The sequence below is a fragment of the Tachyglossus aculeatus genome, chromosome X3, assembly GCF_015852505.1.
Source record: "Tachyglossus aculeatus isolate mTacAcu1 chromosome X3, mTacAcu1.pri, whole genome shotgun sequence".
In the NCBI taxonomy this organism is placed as follows: Eukaryota; Metazoa; Chordata; class Mammalia; order Monotremata; family Tachyglossidae; genus Tachyglossus; species Tachyglossus aculeatus.
The window spans coordinates 21,669,978-21,697,001 of NC_052099.1; the positions used below are offsets into that span (position 1 = coordinate 21,669,978).

General features: G+C 42.1%; 1 protein-coding gene across 1 annotated transcript in view; it reads left to right on the top strand.

Moving 5' to 3' along the window:
- The window catches only part of RETREG1 (reticulophagy regulator 1), an 84,698-nt gene that overhangs the window by 15,045 nt on the left and 42,629 nt on the right, over positions 1-27,024 (top strand). Inside the window, 2 exon segments of the mRNA XM_038770225.1 lie at positions 4,236-4,342; positions 6,845-6,875. Of these exon segments, the coding sequence (XP_038626153.1) occupies positions 4,236-4,342; positions 6,845-6,875 (138 nt within the window).

A 27,024-nucleotide genomic window follows, 5' to 3' on the forward strand; every position in this document is an offset into this window, starting at 1 on the left:
CCTCCCCTTAGCCTGGAACTCCTTCCCCCTCCATATGTGTCAGATCATCCACCACTCTCTCCACCTTCAAAGCATTACTAAGGTCACATCTCCAAGATGCCTTCCCCGATTAAGCTCTCTTTTCCCCAATTCACTCTCCCTTCTGTGTCATCTATGCCCTTCAATCCATGACCTTTGGACATTTGATATTTGCCCCACCCCTAGCCCCACAGCACTTATGTAGATATTTTTAAATTTTATATTATGAATCACTTATTCATGTTAGTGTCTGTCTCCCACTCTAGGCCGTAAGGTCCTTATGGGTAGGGAATGCGTCTGCCAATTCTGTTGTATTGCACTCTCCCAAGTGCTTAATACAGTGCTCTGCATATAGTAAGTGCTCAGTAAATACCATTGACTGTATACACTGCAGAAAAAAAGACCAGAGCAAGCCTTTTACAGTGTAAAGGAACAGAATGCAGCCTGCTTATTTATTGAGGAGCTCATCTTAAGAGTTCTTTTTAAAAAGAGATCTTACAGTCATACACTGTTTTAAACAACTTGAAGGTAGGATTATATTGTTGGGCTGTTTCATAAAAGACTTTGCTATTCTAATGAAGCTCAATACGTCGTCTTATGACTAGAGGATTCCAATTTTTATTCTTGCATTTCGAAAAAACTTCAGAAAAAACACCCTGACATTTGCATTTAACCATTTTTAGCTTTCGTGGTGAGATCGGTTACACCTTGAAGATGTGTTGTGGTGACACACATGTGAAGAACAAAATCTCTTCCTTGTTATTCATGAGTTTTTAAATTTTGTGGCTTATTTGTGTCACCTACGTTTCTCTCTTTGCTGAGTCATATTGTCCAGCAGCATTTCAGTGAGACTTTGGAGTCAGTGCCATATGGTAGCATGAGAATGGAAAAAGTTTAGTCAGGATTTTAAAAACAGGACTACCAAAGGATTTCCACGTGGCCACAGTCAGAAAACAAGAGGGTCACTGGATGAAGAAGCAACATGGCATAGCAGATAGAGCATGGGCCTGGCATGGGTCAGACGATCTGGATTCTAACCCCAGCTCTGCCGCTTGTCTGCTGTGTGACCTTGGGCAAGTCTCTTTACTTCTCTGGGCCTCAATTACCTCATATGTTAAATGGGATTTGAAGACTATGAGCCTTCGGTGGGACAGGAACTTTGTCCAACCCGATTTGCTTGTATCCACCAGGTGCTTAGTACAGTGCCTGGCACATAGTAAGCACTTAACAAATACCACAATTATTATTGTTATTATGTATTTTAAATTTCCTCTCGGCTGTGAGCTCGGTGTAGGCAGGGGACGTGACTGCCAATTCTATTGCAGTGTACTCTCCCAAGCACCTAGTACAGTGCTCTGCACATATTAAGAGCTCAGTAAATACCATTGATGATGATTTTTGTGAATATCTGGTGGGCAGGATCTGATGTAGGAAGCACGTATGGGCAAGTCACTCTGAAATAGAGCTCACACAATTAATTTTAACTTGGAGAGGTAAGGCTACAAAAAGCCTCTTTCCCAAATATGAAATATGAACATTTATCTTTGTACTTTTTTCCAGTGCTGATTAGAGTGCTGTGCGCTCAGAAGGTGCTGCATGTTTTCCAATGAGCGGATATTAATTAGGACAAGGCTGAAAGTAACCTGCAAAAATCCGGTGAATGTGTGGAAAGAAATTCCCTATCTGAAGCATGGCTAATATGTGGTCTATATAACAGTGATAAAAATGAGTAGACACCCTGCCTAGCTCCCTTGAATCGATCACTTAAAGATGAAAGTTATGCCTGGTCAATGGAGCTCTCACCTCCACCCCGTCCTTCAGCCCTCTGGGGAAGCTGGACAGGAAAGCCCTGAATGAAAAGATGTGCAGCGAAAGAAACAGCCTGGGCTTGGTGGAAAGAGCACATGACCAGGAGTCAGGAGACCTGATTAATCCAGCCCTGCTACTTGCCTGTTTTATGACTTTGGGCCAGTCATTTAATCTCTCTGTGACTTATTTATAAAATGGTGCTTAGATCCCTGTTCTCCCATTTAGACTGTGAGCCCCTTCTAAGACAGAAACTGGGCCTGATCCGATTTCATGGCATCTACTCTAGTGCTTAGAACTGTGCTTGGCATATAGTAAGCACTTAGTACGTTATTATTGTTGTTGTTATTGTTATGTGACCTTATTCTGAATAATGCTTCGCAAGGGGTGCCAAGCCTAATCAAGAAGGTCTCTTCATGTACATAAACATCAAGAAGCCACCTAAGGTGCCAGAGGTGAAAAACAGCATGGCCTAGTGGATAGAGGAAGGACCTGGGTTCTAATCCCACCTCCACCCTTTGTCTGCTTTGTGACTTTGGGCAAGTCACTCAACTTTTCTGTACCTCCTCCTCCTGGCCTGGGGGCCCTGGCTGAATCACTGCCCCTTCTCCCACTCCAGGGCATTTATTATTAATAATAATAATAATAAGAAGAAGAAAATCAAAATAATAATTGTGGCATTTAAGTACTTACTATGTGCCAGGCTCTGTACTAATTGCTGGGATGGATACAAGCAAATTGGATTGGACACAATCCCTGTCCCATGTGGGGCTCACAGTCTCAATCCCCATTTTGCAGATGAGGTAACTGAGGCCCAGAGAAATGAAGTGGGGTGTTTTTGAAACCGCCGCAAGTGACGTTCTGACTGTCTTGGAAATCTCCGAGGGGCAACTCGGGGTGGACCAGCTCAGCCCGGGGTAAAAGGTTGAGCGGGTGGAGGCAGCAGCAATCGGCACTGTTGCCATGGCTAGAGGCCGAGGGGGGGTGGGGGGGCTAAGTGGCCTCTGCTGGACTCATTCTCCCCCACTGCCATTGCTGACTGTGGCTGTGACTTCACCTCTTGCCTCACTATACAAAAGCTGAACCCTGGGTTTTTCAGGAGGTGCAATGGAAACTCTAAAATTGTGTCTTCACTCTGTCCACTTTTGCTTGGTATGAACCATTGTTCTGGACATTCTGCCTAATGCCACCTGTAAATTTACTAATGACACCAAATGGGCTGGTCTGGATAATCCAGAAAACTGGATTTTAATTCGACATGATCCTGACAAGTTGGAGAAAGATAGTGCTTTTTTGCACAGTGGCTACTCATGAAGGTATGTCAGTGCTGAATCATTTTTGAGGAACTTCACTGTCTCCCTCAGTCTTACAGCTGGACTCCAACCTGGAAGACAAAAGTTCTGGGTTTTTTTTTCTCCCATTAAACAGTGGCTCTGCTTTTCTTGACCAGAACAGAATGACCTTTCATTTTAAAAAGCTGTATTTTATAATTTTCTTTTGTCCATATATGGTAAATATATTCCGATAGGGAATTCTACATCCATTTCAAGTCTTCATCATTTTAGTAGGGAATATAGATCCAGGTGTATGCTGTTGGTGTTGGTGGATGAAACTGTGTCAAAGGCTCATTCAGGTAGAAGCATCAGGGATACTAGCAAAACTTTAGGCTGGAAAGAAATTTTAGACTGCGTCAAAGATCGTAATCTATCCTTCCAAACTAAGATAGGAAAAGTCAGAAGGTCATGAGTTCTAATCGCAGCTCCACCACTTGCCTGCTGTGTGGCCTTGGGCAAGTCATTTCTCTATGCCCCGGTTACCTCCTTTGTTAAATGGGGGTTAAGACTGTGAGCCCAATGTGGGACAGGGACTATGTCCTAACCAATTTGCTGTCTTCTCACCCAACACTTAATACAGTGCCTGGCACGCAGTAAGCATTTAACAAATACTATTGTTATTATTAATAATAATAATAATAATAATAAAAACCTAACCCCAACAGGAAGTCAATTGAGCTCGCTTCACCACGCAGGGCTTCGTTTGGGCTTCTTTTGATACCAACATTTTATCTGTAACATTGTGACTTTAACAGTGGCCGCAACTTTAAGAGAACCTTAAGAATGTTAAAAAGTGAACTTAAGGTGTGCCCAACCATGCAACCATTTGTGTCACTTCTCCATATACCTTAATACTTAAGCTCCTACTTGCCCAAAAATTGATTTTTGTCCTTCCTACCCATAGACTGTTGTACTTTTGCCCCCAGTGCTAGATATCAAGGACCTCCAAGGCAGGCACCATGTACGCTTCTAAACACTTTGGCAGAGGTTCTTGGCACCCAGTTGACACTCAGTGAATACTTTTGATAGATTTCAAAGTCAGAATTGAATTAATGATGTTTCTCTTGTATATTGTAGGTTCCTCGCACTGACACCCTGGAGAGTGTATCATCTGGTTTCTCTCGTGTTTCTTGGATGTGTAATTGTACAGCTATTCAAGGATATGGTCTGGTCTAGGGTAAGAGGTAAGTTGGTTCACCAAGCGTGATTGTTTTTCGAGGATTTATTTTTTTTTCATTTTACCAGGGAAAGAGTTCCTTCCCTGCTAAAGACTCCTTGGTACATTCTGTACAGTTGATCGACCTATTTTAAATTGTGTGTGTGTAAGTTTTTGTCAGAACTGAAGCCAAATACATTTTTTTTAATTGCACAATCCCTGAAGTCTTTTGTCCAAAAGCAAGGGATGAGTCTTGGTCTTGAGAGTCTGTGCGTTGAGATTGATGAACATGGTGGTGGTTTGCCTAGTGCATTCATCTCTGCCAGTCATGTTTCCACTGCAGTATGGAGTGCAGTGAGCGAGCAAGGAGGCGGACTGGGCTGCAGCACATTGCGAAGGGCACGCAGCTCTTCTGTATGAGCTGGATGCTTTTATGGCCTCAGTGACCTCAGCATGGCCCTGTAGCTAGACCAAAGTGGCAGAGGCCAGCAGGCGGTTGCTTTAGTATCCACCCACATTAGCCAGCTCTTTTTCACGATTCCCGCTGGGTCCGTCCAGCTCGCAGAAGGCCGTAGGGGGTTCTTCTCACCGTTAACGGCACAGACCCAGGATTAGATCCCAGCCCTGCCAACTCCCAGAGACGTGCTCTTTCTACTGGACCTTCAGCAGGGCTACCATCTGTCATCCAGTGTGTTTGTCATTCCCTCAGGAGACGCCCAGGCGATTGTAGACGCTGGGAGAAGAGCAGTGGCTTCGTTACATGGAATAGCTGTAAATACAGGGAAGACAGAACTGCATGACAGAATTTTCATTAGGCTGATGGTTCAGACAATCACAGTTCTGGTTGTTGAGCGTAAGGAGAATGTCTGTTAATTACTGAGTTAATGGCCTTTGTAGTTTTTCATGGAGAAAGGCAGTTGCCTTCTTGTTTCCCCTTTAATAAAGTCCTCCAACACAAAGAGCTCCTCCAGCCCCCAGATACTTGGCACACACACACACACACACACGCACACAAGGCCTTTCAGGAGATGCAGCCTGGGAGTCTGACTGTTAATTGGGCACTAATATAATGAGTGTGTCTCTGGGAGGGTTGAATGAGACTCAAGTCAGACCCAGTGCCTTGACTCCATTGCTTAAATCAAAGAAAAATTTCATTAGCTCCCAGTGGAAGCCCTGGCCCCTGGCCAAGTAGTAAAGGGTGGAGCTATTATGGCACAAAGAAGCTGACAATCAGGGAATTCCCCTAAGTTTTGGCTGAAAACCTCTCTCCTAAGCTCTGCTTTAAATATATCAATATGTATGTTTTTAATACATATAATGTCAAATAAGGAAAATCATGAGCCCCCTCCTTCCCAGACTGAGCCCCCTCCTTCCTCTCCCTCTACTCCCCCTCCCCATCCCCCTGCCTTACCTCCTTCCCCTCCCTACAGCACCTGTATATATGTATATACGTTTGTACATATTTATTACTCTATTTATTTTACTTGTACATATTTATTCTATTTATTTTATTTGGTTTGTATGTTTTGTTGTCTGTCTCCCCCCTCTAGACTGTGAGCCCGCTGTTGGGTAGGGACCGGCTCTATATGCTCCAAACTTGTACTTCCCAAGTGCTTAGTACAGTGCTCTGCCCACAGTAAGCGCTCAATAAATATGATTGAATGAATGAATTAGTTGCCTCCAGGACCTTATCAAACAGTCTGATTGAGGTGGAGGACAGCATAAAAACTTTCTGGAATATAGTATTAAACTGGGTATGTTTAATTGTAAGAAATCTCCACTGAAGGTAAAATTTAGCCATAGTTAATTTGTGGTCCTAAAGACCACTGTGGGATTCTCCATCCTGGCGATGCTAAACCACACAAAAACTATCCCCCGTTGTTGTTGTTGTTGTTTTAATGGTATTTGTTAAGCACTTATTATGTGCCAGATAATGCACTAAGCTCTGGGGTAGGTACAGGCTAATCAGGTAGGACAAACTCCCTGTCTCACATGGGGCTCCCAGTCTTAATCCCCATTTTACAGATGACTGTAAACTGAGGCACAGAGAAGTTACGTGACTTGCCCAAGGTCACATAGCAGATAAGTGGTGGAGCTGGTAGTAGAACCCCGATCCTTTGACTTCTGGGCCCGACCTCTTATCTTCTAGGCCACACTGCATCTGTTGCATCATGTTTTTTGTTCATGCTTCCCAATCACTGTTTTTTTCTTTTGCCTCCTTGGATCCCATGACCCTTAGATGCTTCTGCTCTAAAAGAGCCACTCCTTTCTTGTTAATTGTAAGAGGACATGTCTGGTTTTCCTTTGTCTTGGGAATTATTGGATGTCTTAGCATCACTTCAACAAAATTGATCTCAGCATCATTATTGCCTATATGATTGGTGAATAGTATATGACTGGAGAGTTCGTAAAAGTTTACCAGAATTATTTGGAGAGTAGATTTTTAAGTAATTTGGATAACTGCTAAGGAGGAGAAAGGGCAGGAGGTTATTTTGTGCTGAGTTTCACGTTGCTCTTCTGTTTATTTCAGGCGCACAACTCTGGAGGAACCTCAGTGCACGGTAGGAGGATTTCCTTGATTTGCCCCAGAATGGGCATTTTGTAATTCCCATCACTTCTCTGAGTCTGCTTCTGAAATGGTAGCCTCTAAGGGTTGCTTTGAATGTGCTTGACGTATCACCTCTTGTTCAGATGTCCTTCTAAAAAGTTGTCACTAAAAGGAAACAGGAAAATTTTATTTTCCTAAAAGGAATTTTGGATAGTCACATGAAAACATCTCCAATTTTTCTCAAAGACTAGTAAGTAATTCTTCACATGATGGGCAAGTGGGAGCACTTGGTTCAGAGCTTTATAATAGGCAGTGTTGCCCAGTGGAAAGAATATGGGACTTTGAGTTAGGAGATGTGGTTTTTAATCCCGGCTCTGCCATTTGTGTGCTGTGATCTTCGTCGAGTCATTTAACTTCTCTGTGCGTCAGCTACCACATCTGTAAAATGGGGATTAAAACTGTGAGCCCTGTGTGGGGCAGGGACTGCGTCCAACCTGATTAGCTTGTATCTACCCCCATCCTTAGTGAAGTGGCTGGCATGTAGTTAGCGTTTAACGAATACCACGCACAAAAAAAATCCCAGCTTTACCTGTGGCCTGCTGAATGATCTTGGGTGTGTCAACTAACCCTCTTATGACTTGGTTCCTTCATCTATAAAATAGGGCGAAGGTACCTGCTTTTCTCATCTTCGAGATTGTGAGCTATATGTGGGACAGGGACTTTATCTTGTATCTAGCCCAGGCTTAATACAGTATTTGACACATAAAGCAAGTGCTCAAATAATACCGTCATTATTACCTAGCAGTAAAGAGTTAGGGAGGAAGGGCTGAGAAGCTCTGAGTGGGATGGGGAGAGGGCGAAGGGCGGTGTTTACTGTGGGTCAGTGGTTTTCTGCTGCTGCCTGATCTTCTGCCTGACCATGGAAAGTGCCTCAATGATATTTATTGATCACTTACTGTGGGTAGAGCACTGTACTAATCACTTGAGAGAGAGTATTCATTCATTCAATCATATTTACTATGTGCTGTGCACATAGTAAGCGCTCAATAAATACGATTGATGATGATGATTTATTGAGCTCAGAGCACTGTACTAAGCACTTGGGAAGTACAAGTTGGCAACATATAGAGACGGTCCCTACCCAACAGCGGGCTCACAGTCTACAATAGAGTTGTTAGACATGATCCCTGCCCTCAAGGATATTACAGTTTAATTGTAACAGTTCTAATAGAGGCCTAGTTGTAACTGCCTCCCGGGACTAGGCTCCAACCCATAGGAGTTCCTGAAAGTTGGAGGCCCAGAATGTAGCCTCCAATTTGCCACTTAGTCCAGCTATTGTGCTTCTGCCAAGTGCTTAGTACAATGCTTTGCACACAGATGCTCAATAAATATTATCAATTGACTATTGACTCGCTCATCCCCCTCGATTACCTGTTCAAATTATAAGCTAGTTTGGCCCACCTTCATAAGGATCAAGGGTGGGGCAATACTTTATCATGGGAATGGTGTCTGAAAGTGACTGATAGAACAGTAATATTGTTGAGTCACTGTAAATGTTGAGTCACTCGCTTGCTTCCCATCTGTAGCTGGCCCTGATTCAACTTTACTACGGAGAAACCGAGCATTTAAAAAATGGTTAAAATCTCCCCCTTTATCCAAGTATCTTTTATTTTTGAGAGAGCAATGGAACAGGAATGAAAAGATGAGTTTTTTGCTTCTGTCAGTGGAATGGAAGATCAGTAAACTGAGAACAGAAGCAGCCTTGTTTCAGTCTGTGTTCATGGGGTCACAGTGGTGAGTGTGTAAAAGGTTGTTCTCTCAGTAACTCTCACACTCCCGGATCCAGGCTCACTGTCAGCAGCATCATCTTCAAGCTGTAGGAGAGCACTAACTAGGAAGCAAATGATGCCATCTGCTTTGGAAAGCTGACTAGAGTAGCCTATTATATTGTCTTTTCCCAAACCTACTTTGAAGGTTAGAAAATTAGGTAGATTTTGTTTTTTTTGGCTTTTGCACTAAAAATGTTTAGGTTGAATCTTCCGATTGTATACCCAGCCTGCTCAGTCCTTTTGAATAATAAGTTAGTTCAATAGAGAGTGCAAAAGTACCATATGTTGTAAGATAGCACTGGTGTGCTGAAATGACCTGCTTAGACTCCTCGCTTTCTACTAAAATGTGACAACCATGAGGGAGAGAAGATTTTTGTTTTTAATTGTACTTGTTGAACACTAAGTGCCAGACACTGTAATAAGCACTGAGATAGATACAGGGTTGGTCACAGTCCATGGCCTACATTTTAATCCCCATTTTTCAGAGGAGGTAACTGAGGCACAGGTAAATTAAGTGCCCAAGGTCACACGGCAGACAAGTAGTGGAGCTAGGATTAAAATCCAGGTCCTCTGACTCCCAGGTTTATGGTCTTTCCACTAGGCCACGCTGCTTCCCATTAACAATATGATTTAATCGAGAGCGTGGGTGAAAAGTATACCCATTTCTCTTATAATGCAAGAATTGCGTTCTTATGAAATGAAGGAAGACTCATGTTGTAATATCTTCTCTGACATTTGTCAAGATCTCAGTAGTATAAGGTTCACTCTTTTTCTGGAAATTTACATTTAGAAATGTATACGTCCTGTTTAGGGATCAAGTTCTGTGATTGATTATACCTCCCAACTCATGATGTGTATGCTATGATACAATGACTAAAAGCTGAGGTAGGGTCCTTCAGTATCTTATCATAATCTTAGTACCCAGTAGTACGATACTCAGTATGTATTTACTACAACAAAGCTTCAACACAGTTAGACTATAAAAAGGCTTGTTTTTCTCAGGTAAGGAAATCCCCTTAAGAGAATTCAGATGACTGAGAAAGGAGAGGTGATGAGGACAAAAATATCTTTGTTTAAAAGAGCTGACTGCAATGTGTCTGGCAGAGGCTGTGATCAAACAACCCTTTTATATCAGTACTGTCCTGTTGAAAACTAGAGGAAAACCTATTCATTTTAAAAACCATTTGGAGTTCTGCCATTTATTAGAAATGATACAGTAGACACTTGAAACCTATTGGTCTTCCCCCTAAGAGATGAATGTAGACTATTCATTGATCAGACGGGAACAGGCGTTCAAACAGCAGCTGTGTGAGATTTAGTTTGGAAGCTGCTGAAAATCCTCCCTCCTTCCCTCTTCCTCCCCCATCCTGCCAGTCTCTTCTTCAGCCTGGAGGCTAAAGAAATATTGTCTTGGAAACTGGGTTAGTGGAAGAGCAACTTAGACCGGGGAGAACAGTAGCTCATTTTGAGTTTTTAAACAGAACTTTTGGGGAAATGATAACAGGAAGATCTAGGCTGATTTCTTTTTTTTTTTTCTACTAATGGTCCAGAATCAGGACTTCTTACTGATGAGGCAAAAAAACTTTTCTGGAGAACTTCATGCTGAGGTTTGTATTGTTGGAGAGATACTTTCTTAAAAGGATGATTTTACCTCTAAGAGAACTATGCTAAAATGAAGTTTGTACCCAGGAGATTTCCTCTAAATTTCTCAAATTTAAGAAAATAGCACCCTGTGCATTTGAAGTGCATGTTCACATAGCATGCTGTATTTTCTCATGCCTTCTGGCTCAGGAAAGAAAATGGAGTATCTTTGGCAAATACATTTCTTTAACAAAAAAAAGTACTTAAGTTTGTAGCATTTGGTAGGTCCTATAAGGGGTTTTTTGTTGACTTCATTATTCAATTCGAGTAGCTTTATTATGGTAACATCTTCAAGAATGAAAAAGATAGTCCTTTACCAGGATAGAGTTAAGAGATTAGGAAAAGGAAGTTGAAATTCTTCTGAACATCCAATATGCTGATTGTTTGTAGTTGGAATGCAGTCTAAGTAGATGTTGTTATTGTAATAGCTTTTGAAGTTCTTCCCTGTGCCATGACTCTATAATTATCTGCAGAGATCTGAGCTCAGTGTCTTTTTTTTTTCCCTTTCTTCTTGCCCTTATTATATTAACTCAAAGAATGCAGTATGGCTCCTTTGGATAGTGCATACTCATCTGATAATGTAAGAAAAACTAAAATGGTTGGGGTTGCATAAACACTTCAGAGTAGTTGAATAATTATCATTTTTAAATGAGATTGGGATCCTTAAACATTTGGTTGTCTTTAAAGGGAGTGTTTGTTATGCGAGACTGTAAGCCCCTCTAGGGTAGGGATTGTGTCTGCTACATTTGTTGTTCTCTCCCAGTAACTTAGTCTATCCACTTCAGTCTGTGACCTTTGGACACTTTGGACACTTCATATTTGCCCCACCCCCAACCCTGCAGGACTTGTGTATGTATCTTTAAATTTGATATTATAAATCACTTATTTATTCCTCTTAATGTCTGTCTCTGCCTCTAGATTTAAATCTCGTTGTGGGCAGGGAATGCGTCTGCTAATTCTGTTGTACTCTCACAAGGCCTTACTACAGTGTTCTGCACGTAGTAAGTGCTCAATAAATACTATTGCTTGATCGAGAGCTCTGCACCTTTACTTTAGAGTTCCAATTGTGACTGAAAACTTTCCTGGGTGATCGAACACTTCCCCCTTCTCATCAGGGTGGCCGTTTGAATGGTTTCCAACTGGTTGGTCCCCTGTCCAGGCCTGATTGTCTGGGCGAGGAACGGGTGATGGGGGGTGGAGGGTTGTGAGTGCCATCATGGAATAAAGAAGCAAAGCCTCAGAAGTTTGTGAAAAATGTGTCCTCACATTAGTAATTAATGAATCTGACCTGCCAGCATCCTAATTCAGAATTTTCAGAAGGTTAGTTGTATTGCAAAAACATTGTGAACTCTCCAAAACTCAATCAATGGTATTTATTGTGAGCTTACTTTGTACAGAGCACTGTAATAAACACTTGGCGAGCACAATACAAAAGAATAGTTATAGACCATCCTTGCCCACAAGGAGTTTACAGACTAAAGGGGAAATTCAAGAAAATAAATGATTATTATTACATGACACTTCACTTTTAGTCAAGATTTGTTCATTTCATGTAATCTAGAGGTGATTCTACCACTCCATAGGGTTCTGCTCTTTAAATGTAGTAAAAATGACACTTCGTATATGGTGCTTTTTTTGCCTAAGCACTTTCAAATCTATTATCTCATATAATCCTTTGCCACACCCAGGAGGATGGGAGAGGCAGGTATTATCACCATTTCACAGCAGTCCTGTAGCAGAACTGGTACTAGAACCCAGGTCTCCTGTCTTCCATACAGATTCTCTTTCTATGCTGCCTCTCTAGATGTGATATTTCACTGGTAATTTTTGTTAAATGGTATTTGTTAGGTGCTTATTAGGTACCATGCACTGTTTTAAGCGCTGGAGTAGATATGAGTTAATCAGGTTGGACATAGTTCTTGTCCCACTTGGGGCTCACGGTCTTAATTTCCATTCTACAGTTGAGGGAACTGAGGCACAGATAGTTGAAGTGACTTGCCCAAGGTCACACAGCAGATAAGTGGCAGAGCCAGCATTAGAACCCAAGTAGTGGTTTTCTCTTGGCACTGCAGCGTTTTCCAAACGGGAGGAATGGACTACCAGAAGCAGAAGTTTCTGGTGGTTTTCACTAAGACACCTCGCCCCACTCTCTTCCCTGGACTTTGTTGTTTTCCCCTTCTCCTGAGCACCCCTTCCCTCCTTTCCCCTAAACTCTCCCCTGCCACTCACATTTCCAGTGAAGATTTCCTACACTTTGAGGAGCAGCATGGGCTAGTGGATAGAGCACAGGCCTGGGAATCAGAAGGACCTGGGTTCCAATTCTGGCTCTACAACTTGTCTTCTGGGTGACCTTCACTTCTCTGTCCCTCAGTTGCCTCATCTTTAAAATGTGGATTAATCAATCAATCAATCAATCGTATTTATTGAGCGCTTACTGTGTGCAGAGCACTGTACTAAGTGCTGGGGAAGTACAAGTCGGCAACACATAGAGACAGTCCCTACCCAACAGCGGGCTCACAGTCTAGAAGGGGAAGACAGAGATTAAGACTGTGGGCCTCATGTGGAATAAGAACTGGGTCCGGTCTGATTAACTTGTATCTACTCCAGCACTTAGAACAGTGCTTGGCACATAGTAAGAGCTTAACAAATACCATTATCATTATTATTATTATCATTATTATTACTTCAGATGTAGAAATCTGAGCAATAGAAGGTGGGAGAGGAGAGAAAAATCAAGAAGTGATTACTTTAGTAGTCAGGATTGAATTCAAAATCCATTTGTAGCTCTCCCCTTTTACACGCTTGAATGTGGGTCTTGGAGAAAATCCTAATTGTGACTCCTGTGTTAATCTACCCTTATATAGACTGGGTTTAATTGTTGTGTATTTGTTGTGTTTTTGTGTATTTAATTGTGTATTTTTATAATTTGCCACTAGAGGGAAGTGTGAGAGATGTAGTGTCAGTGTGTGGTAGTTCATGTGGGTTTGGGCTGACTTCTATTTGTACCAAGTTCAGATTTATGACTCTCAGCTGTGATCCCTCTCTGTCGGCTATCTGCAGTTGGGAGATTTCTGGGTCTCTATTTGTACCTAGTTCAGAGTTATGACTCTCAGCTATGGTCCCTCTCTGCCGGCTATCTGCAGTTGGGAGATTTCCGGGTCTCTCCATTCACCAAAAGAACCAGTTGTTGTTTCCTAAACAACATCACTGTCGACTCACCTGCAAGCCGCAGTTTATGTTCTGGTCTTTTTTCTACTTATTTTAATGAAGCTCTTATCACAGTACCAGGCAGTGGATTAAGCAATGAGGTAGATACAAGATATTCAGGTTGGTCATAGTCCCTATCCCACATGAAGCCCCCAGTCTTAATCTCCATTTGACAGATGAGATAACTGAGGCCTAGAGAAATGAAGTGATTTGCCCGAGGTCACACAGCAGACAAGTAACAGGGCTGGGAATAGAACCCAGGTCCTCTGACGCCCAGGCATATGCTCTTTCGACTAGGCCACACTGCTTCTTATGGAGCCTAGGTTTAAATCCTACTTCTGGCAGGGTATTTCTTTGACCTCTTAAAATCTCTCTCAGCCTCATCCTCCTTTGTATTCATTATTGATGGTCAGAGTCCTCATTTTAGTTCATGGTCTTTTCTTGAACTTTGCCAGGCTCCTGCTTGATGCTGAGTTAAGTTTGTTAAGTGCTTACTATATGTCAGGCACTGTACTAAGTGCAGGGGTAGATAAAGATGATTAGATTGGATACAGTCCATGTCCCAGATGGGGCTCACAGTCTTATTCCACCATTTTACAGGTAAGGTAATTGAGGCACAGAGAAGTTAAATAACCTGCCCAGGGTAACGCAGCAGACAAGTGGCAGAACGAGATTAGAACCCAGATCCTGACTTGGTTAAGAAAGTGAGAAAATAGAGCTATAAAATCTAACTCCTGCCAGACTTGGAGGACCTAATATTTGTTTCCCCTTGGACGGCCTGATCAAAGGGTTGGAAGATAAACTTTTAGTGGAAAGATTGAAGAAGGCTCAGATCCATCTCCTCTGGGATCTGGCCTGTGGAACGTCTTTTCTTAAAGGACCTCCCAAGCCCTAATTAGTCTCTGCCCACGTCTCAGAGACTGCACCGGAGCTGGGTCAGCTGATGAAGGAGGCTTTGGGGACAGGGCTCAGTATGCCAGTCCCGCTTGTACTCTGCCCAACTGAATTAATAAGTTGCCCTAGGGTGATTGAACTAAGTATAACAGGTTTTGCTGAGGCTTAATCAGGCATAGCCTTTGTCCTTAAAAGTTTTTTTGGGGGGTGTGGCGTCCTTTTCTGATTGAACTGATTGGAATTTTTAGTAGGAAGAAAGGATTCAGAAACGTAGAAAGGATTGTCAATTGTGCACAGATCTTCAGCTTCATCCATAATCAATCAAAAATATTTATTGAGCATTTACTGTGTGCAGAGCACTGTAGTCAGTCAATCATATTTACTGAACACTTACTGTTTGCAGAACACTGTACTAAGCGCCTGGGAGACTACAATATAACAGACACATTCCCTGCCCATAATGAGCTTACAGTCTAGGGGATACACCTGGATAGACTTTCACTGCCAGTAATACAGCTAGAGAGTACAATATAACAGAATTGAAAGACATATTCCCTGCCCACAATGAGCTAACTGTCCAAGGGATACTCTTGGATAGATTTTCACTGTCAGTAATATTGTCTTTGAAAATGAAAGACAGCTAATGTGTTTGTTTCCCTGTCTGCCCTGGTCTCCCTCCATTCATTTTCCTCAAAAAAAAAAAAAAAATTCCACCAAAACCAGGGTTCAGGAAGGTTTAGCATAATTCTTATCCACTCAGGTTCATCCCAGCTAAAAATGACCATCTCTACCAAGTATGGCTAAGCTAGCAAATAATTAAATTCTTCCCCTGTCAAAGAACTGTTGTTGACAATGGCTGTTGGCACCAGAGATTTGTCATTGCCTTCGTGAATGTGACCTTCAGTTGTGATTTTTGTTTTGTTTTGGGTTTATTTTTAATTTCATTAGAGAAACAGTCGTTGAGAATTGTAAGGGATAGCTATCACATTGCACACTGATTAGGATATCTTTTCGATCAGCTATTTAGCGTATTACGTGCTGTTAATTACCTTTTTAAAAGCTATTATTACTTGCTGTCATTTTAATACCAGAACAACTGGGAGAGATAACTTATAATCCTGCAGTCACTTGGCGTGCCTTCTTAGAGAGTATTTTTAAACCCCAACATTCCGAGTCTCCTTGTGCTATGACCCCACAAGGAGGGCCGTAAATATGAATTTTCCAGAAACAGTGTCATATAAAACTGGCATTTCAACATCCTTTTAAAATATCAAACTTGGAATTGGGGTTTCTAAAAACAGACTTGACTCCTTTTCCAGACAGCTTTCATGACTAATGTCAGTTTTTCTGCTAGCAATTCACTCAAAAATGAGCAACATGATTGAGTGCAACTTTATATTCAATATTGCTTTTTATATCCAGCCACTACAGCGCTGCTCTCCAGTTGATTGTTTTTGGTTACTGACTCTCAGCACTCAGTTCATCCTGAAATATCCTCGGAATCTCCTGCCCAAATGCTAAGCCCCTTGGCAGCAGGGATCTGGTCTTCTAACTCTATCTGTGCTTTTCCAAGACATTAGTACAGAATTCTGCACACAGTACCGTTGGCCGACAGGTCACACACAGTACTTTTACCCCTCCATAGCCCATTCTTCGCCCCCAAAGATGGGGAGGGGCAAAGACTTTTGGCTCCTACTCTCATGACAATGGACAGGGAATGTGTCAGCTAATTCTGTTGTGCTCTCCCAAGTGCTTAGTACAGTGCTCTGCACATAGTAAGTGCTCAGTAAATACCATGGATTGATTGACTACCCCAGACCCTTTCCTGATTCTCAGCATTCACAATCAGGAAGGGAAGCAGCATTTGTATGTTATCGACGACAGATTTCAGTTTGACTGATGCTGAGACTAGGGTCTGGGCACCACTAGAAGCAGTTGCAAACAGTTGCTGGTGGCCCTGTGTCTCACATGAGAAATCTTGCCAGAACAAATGACTCTTCACTTATTTAGACTATGGTTGGTCTTGAGCTAGGTGGAAATATAAAACTAAAAATTACATAGAGTTTTGGCTACAAGAAATATTTCATCGCTTGCATTCAGCATAATGGCTACAGATGGGTTGTAAAAAAAAATCATTTCTTAGGGTTTAAGGATGCTTTTTGAGTCATTGTCCACTGTCCATTGATGCTGATTTGAATTATAGGAAGTGTTTTGCTTCATTGTAAATATCTGGCATATTGTGGGTCTTAATTCATTTTCAGTTAGAAGTTGTTGGGGTATCTGTCCTTTCCATGAGGTAGTTATCCACCGGGACTAGATACTTTAGAATATGTAATTTCTGTTATATAAGGATAATGTCTTCTAGACTGTAAGTTCATTGTGGGCAGGGAACATGCCTACCAATCTGATGTGTTGTACTGTCCCAAGTGCTGAGGCTTAGCACATTGCTCTGCACACAGTAAGTGCTCTCTAACTACTACTGATTGTTAACATCTTTATCTTTTCAAGACACGTTGAATCAGTCAAATACAAATCTCAATGGTGATTGCATTTGGGATTATCCTGTTGATTTGCTAGTATCCAACAGCCCAAATCTCAGGAATGAGGCATCCAGTAATTCTGAGCACCATTCACTTGAAAAAGCGGGATTCTGCTCCCATTGTCCAGAAGTTGCCTGTCAGCTGTAATTTGCCTAGGTCATTCAATGGATAATAATAATGATGATAGCATTTATAAAGCACTTACTATGTGCAACGCAATGTTCTAAGCGTTGGGGAGGTTGATCAGGTTGTCCCATGGGGGGCTCAGAGTCGTAATCCCCATTTTACAGATGAGGTAACTGAGGCACAGAGAAGTTAAATGACCTGCCCAAAGTCACACAGCTGACAGTTGGTGGAGCTGGAATTTGAACCCATGACCTCTGACTCCAAAGACCATGGTCTTTCCACTGAGCCACGCTGACCATTATTCTCCCCACATCGTATCCAGTCTCCCTTTTTTCTTCCCATTTCAAATGATCCGACGTCCAGGACTCACTGCGTTTTTATGATGATGAATTAGCCTTGTCCTGACCTTGAACATGGAAGTAAAGTAAACTTGGATATAGGACGTTAACTCTTTTAGGGGGCCCAGCGATCCTCTAGCAGCAGCCGTCAATAGACCCTTCTCCCAGTGGGTGAAAGCGGGGAAGAAGTGGAAGTGAGCCAGGAAGCAGCTTCTCAGACTATTCACACCAAAGGAGCAAGTCTGCACTTGAAGTATGTGCCTGCCTTCTTCCAGTAGAGAATATGGAAGCTAGTGATGGGAAGTTGTCTGGGTTTTTTTTTTTCTTGAAAGTATTTGTTAAGCACTTACTATGTACTAGGCACCGTATTAAACGCTGGGGTAGATGCAAGCTATTCAGGTTGGACACGGTCCAGGCCTACATGGGGGTCACATTCTTAAATCCTCATTTTACAGTTGAGGGAACTGAGGCACAGAGAAGTTAAGCGACTTGCCCAAGATCACACAGCAAATAAGTGGCAAAGCTGGGATTTGAAGCCAGATCCTCTGATTCCCAGGCCCGTGCTCTTTCTACTAGGCCACACTGCTTCGCCCTCTCCACAGTTCCCAAGTGCACACTGTGGCTTCCCAGAGAGTTCCGGGCGAGCTCGGTCTGAACTCAGAGCACGACTCAGTACATGTTTGCCTGTACAGCACAAAGCTACAAGGAATCATCACGAAGGGGAAGAAACAGACAAGAAAGACAGCCGCTATCCCAGTTTTTCCTTCTGCTTATTTGGGGACTTCGCTGGTGACATTATCACTAAAATCTTAGTCAGTCATCTCAACCAACCAGATGTACTGGTAGGCTACACAGGTACAGAAGTATTTTCTTTGTGGGTGTGTGCTATTTCATTCATTCATTGTCAGTCTTTTTTATTGAGCACTTACTGTTCACAGAGCACTGTACTAAGCGCTTGGAAATACAATTTGGCAACAAATAGAGACAATCCCTACCCAATAATGGGCTGGAAAATTTTTCCTTTCAAAGTATGGGTTAAGGGCAGAACGGTGATGTTGACCATTCATTGTCTCATTGACCATCCCCCCTTTTAGACTGTGAGCCCACTGTTGGGTAGGGACTGTCTCTATATGTTGCCAATTTGTACTTCCCAAGCGGTTAGTACAGTGCTCTGCACATAGTAAGCGCTCAATAAATACGATTGATGATGATGATTGTCTTGACTGGATAAATGTGGTTTTTTAAAAGCCAACAAGAAAACAAAGTAGGGTGAATGAATTCATTCATTCATTATCGTATTTATTGAGTACTTACTGTGTGCAGAGTGCTGTACTAAGTGATTGGGAGAGTACAATATAACAATAAACTGATCCATTCCCTGCCCAGGACAAGCTTACATTTTAGAATCTAGAATGAATGTGAATAGACGCTCAGTAAGATAGAGACTAGAACTTGTCCCTGATAAAACACTGACTAATGTGGTGCCAGGGTCAAATCACAGTTGCCCAGGCTCCTCGCAGATGTGAAAAATGAGAAAGCTGGAGCTGGGAACGGTAGCTTAGTCCAGCACTCAAGCCCATATGGACTGTAGGTCAGGAGACAGAGTGGTATTTTTGGGAACACCATTTGACTAACATGACCCTGGGAATGTCACGTTCAGTACTTTAGTTTCCTATAAAAATGGAGGTGATAGTATCAGCTTCCTTCCTCCTCCTTCTCTTCCACAGCAACCTTGAGGAGGCAACCACAGAGAATGTAAGGACCTTGGAGTTTCTCAGAAAAAAGTTCCTTCCTGGAATCCAACCTGGCAAGCAAAAAAATCACAGTTGGAAACCCCCCCCCCCCCCCCACAGTGTTCAGAGTATTTGCTTAAAGTGTCAGTTTATTCAGCATCAATCAGTGGTATTTATTGAGCGCTTACTGTGTGCGTAGCACTGTACTCAGTGCTTGGGAGAGTACAGTACAGCAGAATTGGTAGACATGTTCCCTGCCCACAAGGAGCTTGCAGTCTAGCGGGAGAAACAAACTTTAAAATATCCATGAAAATAAATAAACAGAAACAATTTGTCTAAAAAAAATTGTGAGACCAATAACTAGGTGGCAAATACACTGTAAGCTCAGGTGGTCAGGGAAAGTATACCCACTCTCTTGTATTATAATAAATTAATCGTATTTATGAATGCTTATTTTATGCAGGGCACTGTACTAAGTGCTTGGGAGAGTACAAAACAACAATATAACAGACACATTCCCTGCCCATGAACTCACAGTCTACTCTCCTAAGTAGTTAGTACAGTGCTGTGCCCGAGGTAAGTGCTCAAAAATACCACTGATTGCCCTGATAAATACCACTGATTGTAACTGCATCTTTCAAAATCAAGTACTGAAAAATGGCTTTAAGTATCTAATCCATTAGGATGCAAAATATAAATTTTTAAGGAAGACATTTATTATTTTGCTTATTCATTCAATTGTATTGAGTGCTTACTGTGTGTGGAGCACTGTACTAAGAGCTTGGAAAGTACAATTCAGCAACGAACAGAGACAATACCTGCCCAACATCAGGCTCACAGTCTAGAAGGGGGGAGACAGACATCAAAACAAGTAAACAGGCATCAATAGAAATCAATAGAATTATATATATGTACATCATTAATAAAGTAAATAGAATTATAAATATGTACACATATACACAAGTGCTGTGGGGCTGGGAGGGAGGGTAGGGCAGAGGGAGTGAGTCGGGGCATTGGGGAAGAGAGGAGGAGCAGAGGAAAAGCGGGTCTTAGTGAACTGGACACTTGAGGGACCCCTCTAAAGTTAGCACTGGACAGACCTTTATCAAATCATTTGGAAATTGGGGGCCCAAGATTGAAACATTCTATTTTGGAAGGATCCAGTGAAGGAATAAAATACTAACGTTTACAGGAGAAAAGTCTAAAAGATGTTTACCTAAGAAAGAGAAATCTTTGGGCATAAAAAATATTATTATGTAGTGAGAGGGACAAAATGATAGGGGGAAACACCTCTTCCAGAAAGGAAATGCTCTTGAAGGAACCTCCAAGCAAAGGAAATCTGTGTAATAGCTCATCTCAACCTTCCCTCCCTAGAGTCATTCACCAGGGCATCAACTCAACATAGCTCTTAGGTCTAATGCTATATTCAGCGAGTGCCCTGCATTACTTTAATTAAGAGCTTAGGATAGAAGAGATGTATTCCCTGCCCACAAGGAACTCTAGGGCTAGACTCCAACTCAGAAGAGTTTTGCAAATGACTCTTTCTTTGCCTTGTTTTGCAGCCCTCCATCATCGTCTTCGTCCTCCCGTCCAGCCTCTTTCTTATCACTGAACTCACGTGTCTGTTGTTGACCCTGGGCAAGTCACTTCACTTCTCTGTACCTTGGTTACCTCATCTGTAAAATGGGGATTAAGACTGTGAACCCCAAGTGGGACAGGGACTCTAACCTGATTTGCTTGTTTCCACCCCATAGCTTAGTACAGTGCCCGGCACATAGTAAGCACTTAGCAAATACCACAATTTATTGATTTTTTTTCCACCTGCAAAAACCATCAGTAGTGACTCTGCTGGTGAAATTTACTCCCACCTGTCTCATCAGCCATGTTTGGTTTTGCCTTCACTCTTATACTTAGGCTCTGACTTGGGTTCCTGATCAGCCTCTGTGCCATAACTATTTTTCTCCCTCTGGGCTGGAGGGCTCTCTCTATTTGTCAGCACTGACCTGTATGCCGTCTCCTTTCTCCTCTGCCTTCTCCCTGATATTATTATAGTTCACTCTCAGATCTTGGGCAACTTTAGTTTCCTCAGGGGTAAAATAAGACTACATCTGATCTTATAATCTTGAATCCGCTGGACTGTATGCTCCAAATGGACAGGGATCATGCTTACCAAATGTGTTATATTGTAATCTGCCAAGTGCTTAGAACAGTGTTCTGAACACAGCAGGTGCTTAGTAAATACAGGAGACTGATTGAAGATATCCCAGTGCTTAGCTTAGAACATGTCATGATTATTATTGTTGTTGTTCTTATCTACCATTCCCTATCCCCAGCTTAGTTAATTTGGGGGCAATTTTGATGGTTCATGAACATATCCGTAAAGCTACATCTGATCAGCTAATAAAAAGCACTGCATTCCAAAATGATTTTATTGTTCCTATAGTTGTCATACAGATCAAGGGGGAGGGTTATTATGTTTGGAGCCCAGTTGAGTTCCCCCAAGAGAGATATTGGATCCAACAAACTCATTAGCAGGTAGGTCTTAGTCTTTCTCGAGAGGTGAATGGGGTTCTGCAGTGTGACGCCCTGCAATCACAAACTGTAACACCAGACTTCATGATTAACAGAAGCTAGTTCAACTGCCAGTTTTCGAAGGATTGGACTTCCCCTCTGTCCATCATTCTGGCTCTCTTTATGCGGTTCAGCCTGACCTTGGAAAGCTGAAACAGCCTTAGCTCAATGCAACATGTCCTAACATCAGCAGTTCAAATAGGCTATTTTTTGGCATTGATTTTTATTTTGGGGGGCTCAAAATATTTTCCGTCTTTCTTTCTTTCCAAAACCTACCGATTGTAGGACTGGGAAATAAATGAATAAATAAATAAAGGCAAAAGAGGGAACAGCAGCAGGTGCCTGCTCACATGAAACATGACAACAAAGGGCAGTTTTTTCTGTGCAAAGTGTGGCCTCAACTCTCGGTCTGCATTGGCCTTTACAGTTGTACATGGACTCACAGGTGAGTTTCACTGTCAGCGGTATCTTCTTTGAAAATGAAGAATAATTATATTTCTGAGGAAAACATATATGGTATAGTACGTATATGTGTATATAGTGGAATGCCCTCGCCCCGCATATCCGACAGACAATTACTCTCCCCCACTTCAAAGCCTTATTGAAGGTACATCTCCTCTGAGGCCTTTCCTGCCTAAGCCCTCCTTTCCTCTTCTCCCACTCCCTTCTGTGTCACCCTGACTTGTTCCCTTTATTTGTCCCCCCTCCCAGCCCCATAGCACTTATCTACATATGTCATTTTATTTAAATTAATTTCTGTCTCCCCCTCTACATTGTAAGCTCATTGTGAGCAGGAAATGTCTGTTATATTGTGCTCTGCACACAGTAAATATGCAGTAAATATGATTGGCTGACCATGTATGTGTGTAGTTATCTTGGTCTGACAGATACCTCTACTTGGGATAAATCCTATCAATGTGTGTGTGGTGCCTCAAGAATCCACTGTATATCCACTGGTATATTGTGCAGTTTGGATTTGAAACTATTTTTTTGTAATGCTGATGACTTTGTTTCTTGCAGCGCCTGGTGCTGTTTTCAAATATGCCTTTTGGGATCCTTATCTTCCCAAAGCCTCTGCTCAAGGAGAGCAGCACTTCTCTTGATTGCATCTTGCCTATTTTGTATTCAATCAATCAATCAGTCATATTTATTGAACACTTATGTGCAGAACATTGTAATAAGCACTTGGGAGAGTGCAGTACAACAGAATTAGCAGGCACATTTCCTGCACATAATGATCTTACAGTCTAGAGGGGGAGACAGACATTAATATGAATAAAATAATTTATAATGTGTAATTATACACCAGTCCTCTACTGTACTCCAGCAATCAATCCATGGTATTTATTGAGCACTTACTATGTGCAGAGTACTGTACTAAGTGCTTGGGAGAGTACAGTACAACAGAATGTGCTTCACTCTGTCTTTCAAAAGTTTATCCTGCCGTCTGTGTTCGTGAATGTTCCCTTTCAGGTCATTCATCAGCATCTGTTTGGGAAGCCCTCGATATGTTTTCTGAGCTGAATCAAAGAGTAGAACATTGTGTCCTGGGCAGTCTAGTGCCATTCTGTCAGTTTTAGTGTGTTTGGGACAACTATTTTTGCATTTTATCCTTGTCTCGTTCTTCCCAGAAGAGAATTTAACCTTTCTTTTGGGTGTTACCCAGACTTCTCTCAGGAATCCCACTTCCAGCTTGTCCTTTTACTAAAAAAGGAGAAACGATGGCATCACTTAGTTCACATTTCCTCCTTCCTCCCTGCCGAGCTGTACTTATGCATGCAAAGTGAAATCAATTGTCAGAGAATCAAAGAAGCAGAAGAGACTTTGACCGTTTAGTCCAGGGGCATAATAATAATAATGATGGTATTTGTTAAGCACTTACTATGTGCAAAGCACTGTTCTAAGCTCTGGGGAGGTTACAAGGTGATCAGGTTGTCCTACAGGGGGCTCACAGTTTTACAGATGAGGTAACTGAGGCACAGAGAAGTGAAGTGATTTGCCCAAAGTCACACAGCCGACAGTTGTCAGAGCCGGGATTTGAGCCCATGACCTCTGACTCTAAAGCCCGTGCTCTTTCCTCTGAGCCACGCTGCTTCTCGCAGCGGCATGTTTCTCGCTGCTTCTCACAGGGCCATGTCATCAGATGGTCAATAACTAAGCCAGCCAGGCTGCCTCATCATTGATTCTTTTCTAAGCTATTTCCAGGGGTAGAGATTTCATGGAACCATTTCCAGGGATGGAAATTCCACATTCTTCTTTCGCCATCCTTTTCCTGATGGCCAGAAAGGGCTTCCTTGGGTCCAACTCTCTCCTATGTGTGAAACCTACAATTTGGTTCTCAGTGGATTAATCAATCATATTTATTGAACACCCACTGTGTGTAGAGCACTGTACTAAGTGCTCGGGAGAGTACATACAATGGAGTTGGTAGACACGTTCCCTGCCCACAACGAGCTTGCTGTCTAGAGGACATAGAAAACACTTGGTCAGAATGCTGACCAAGAGAAGCAGTGTAGCCTAATGGAAAGAGCACAGTCCTGGGAATCAAAGGACCTGGATTCTAATTCCGGTGGAGGAGACCCTTTCCCTCGGTAGAGAATCCCTTCCTTCCTCCTGCCCCGAGTGGCAATGTGGCACACTTCTGACCAGCCCCAGGCTAATCTTGATCATTTGAGCAAAGCACTTAGTACAGTGCTGTGCATACAGTCAGAGCTCAATAAATATGTTTGAATTAATTGATTAATTAACTTGAGGCTGCTTGGCTGGGGCTCCTTTCTTAACATCAGTAGGTGCTGAGGTAAGGGGAGCTCATCCTCCCTCCGGTATTGCTCTTAGGCTTGTGGACACCTGCCTTTCTGCAAGCTTGTGTTTCTGCTTTGTAATGCTATCCAACAGGCCAAATGCCTGGATGGGAAGGAACAGGTCCTCTTTCCCCACTCCCCTTCCTCCAGCCTGGAACTCCTTCCCTCCCAACAGATCACAGCAATCCCCGGGTTCAAAGATCGCCTACAATCTCACCTCCTGCAACAAGCCTTTCCTGATTAACTCCCATCTCCCCAGTCTCATGAGCGCGGCAACCTCCTCTAGCTTTTACATACATACTTTTGCCCTTCTTGAAACCCTTGTCGAATAGGTATTGTCAGTTGGATAGTCAGTAATTTATTCTGATTATTCATAAATGCCATTGGATTTGTCTCCCTGAATAGATTGTACACTCAGTGTGGGCGGTGAATGTGTCTCTCGCTTCTATTGTATTTTCCAAAGAGCTCTGCATTGCATTCAGTAAGTGTGCAGTAAATACCATAATTAATATTAGGGTGGAGTGAAAGATCAGGAGAGACTGATCCTTCTCTACTCCATGAAATCTCATTAAGCTTGGTTAGGATTGGCTATTTTTTATGTGTGATAGGTGTAGGGAAGTATTTTTTTTTTTTTTCATTTTAAATGCCACTTAGAACTTTGCCTTGTCTATTGTAATCAATGACTTTGCAAGATTGACTGCGGGTGGTAGCTACAGGAATAAGAAGTCAAAGGATCATTTTTTAAAACATTTTAAACTAAGCTTAAACTAAATTTAAAAGACTGTTACTTTTAGAAGAGTTCCCTTGTCATCTGCACTCAAACATGGTTTGAAAGGGACAAACAGAGAGAACTTTTCACTTAACAACTCTGAATGTTCAAATGATTCACAAATTACCTTAAAGTTTGAAAGTTACTCAAGAGAAAAATACAAATTTTTGAGGGCAAATAGGACAGATAAGTAATGAAAATTCCTCAGCAGATGCATTGGATCTGATTTCTCATGTCTCTTGTAGCAAATGTAAGCTCTAGACTGTAAGCTTGTTGTGGGCAAGGAATGTCTACCACTTCTGTTGTATTGTACTCTCCCAAGCACTGTACTAAGTGTTAACTGTGGCACTCGATTGATCGATTTGATGGAAATGTGAAAACACATCAGGAACTTATTGTTTGAGAACTTTTTTTTTGGCTTTTTAGAACAGAGGTGACTTTGAAATTCTCATCTATGGGATGAAACTAGGAAGCAGTGTTTTTTAGTGTGTCCCAGAGTAAGGTGGAAGTGAGGGAGTGGGAGAAGAGCCTAAGAATGTTGTAGTAGGATAAAAGAATAGGTAAGATTTGAAGAGAGGTTGGTTTTTGACCTTTGCTAGCTACTTGGCTCACTAAGCACTGGCATTAGATTACGAAACATGTTCTGGAAATTCTTTACAGAGGGCACGAGTCCCGTTGGTGATAGCTTATTTCTAGGTGTCGGGTGCCAAAGTTGGACTGTGATGACATTTGGGGGTGTGCTTCCCAGTACCCCATCTGATTAGCTTCTGAGTTGTAATAAATATCCTGGCTGTGTCAGATCAGACCACGTGAATGTATCATCTTGTTTATCTCTTCTGGACCATTTCAACACATAACCAAGACCAGGACTCCCTTCTGCTTTCCCCATTCCCTGTCCCTGTCTTCTTGTTCCACACAAATGAAGGAAAATAAGATGTAATGCTTTTCTAGGAAATGGTCCCTTCTTTAAAGCAGAGCTCTGCTTGCTGTGTTTACCCCAGAGGGTGTATCTGGTTCCTGACTCCCATCTTTCAGAGCTTCCAGCTCTTCAGTTATATTTTTACTCACCACCTGAAGAATCTTGGAAAGCAGAGGGTTTCTGTCAGTTTTACTCTCAACACTTGGATTAACTAGTCTCTTTGCTCTGATTAGATTTCATGTATTTGATTAAGGTGGTTGTTGTAGCATTTTGTCTTCAGGCTGAATTCCCAATTCTGGAAGTACTTTGGAAGACTATATGTCTGTGGGACATATAGTTCTGCAGAGTAATATATATATTTACAATAAGGAAGTCTTGTCTGAGATAGCATAAGTTGTCTCTGAAATGATGGTGCCCTATAAACATATCAGTCAGTGTCTGATTTGCGAATGCTGCTTCTTCAAAGTCTCCCCATGGTCACAAGTTTGATTTTTTGACATGATGTGAAGCAAATTAAATTACCATTCCATGAAAGGGAATGAATTTTATTTCTTTGTCAACTCATTGGCAGAAACTAAAAATGCAGATACGTCAGGGAGGTAGGTGGTGGCACTTCTAGGTATATGGCAAAGAAATGTCACACACACACACACATTCACTTTTACTCCTGTGGCCTGGGAATAGGAGTGATGGTCCCCCTTGGGGGTAGCAAGGAACTGGGACAGGGATCAGGTAGAGTCAGGCTATAATCAATCAATCATTGGTATTGTTTGAGCACTTACTAGATGCAGAGC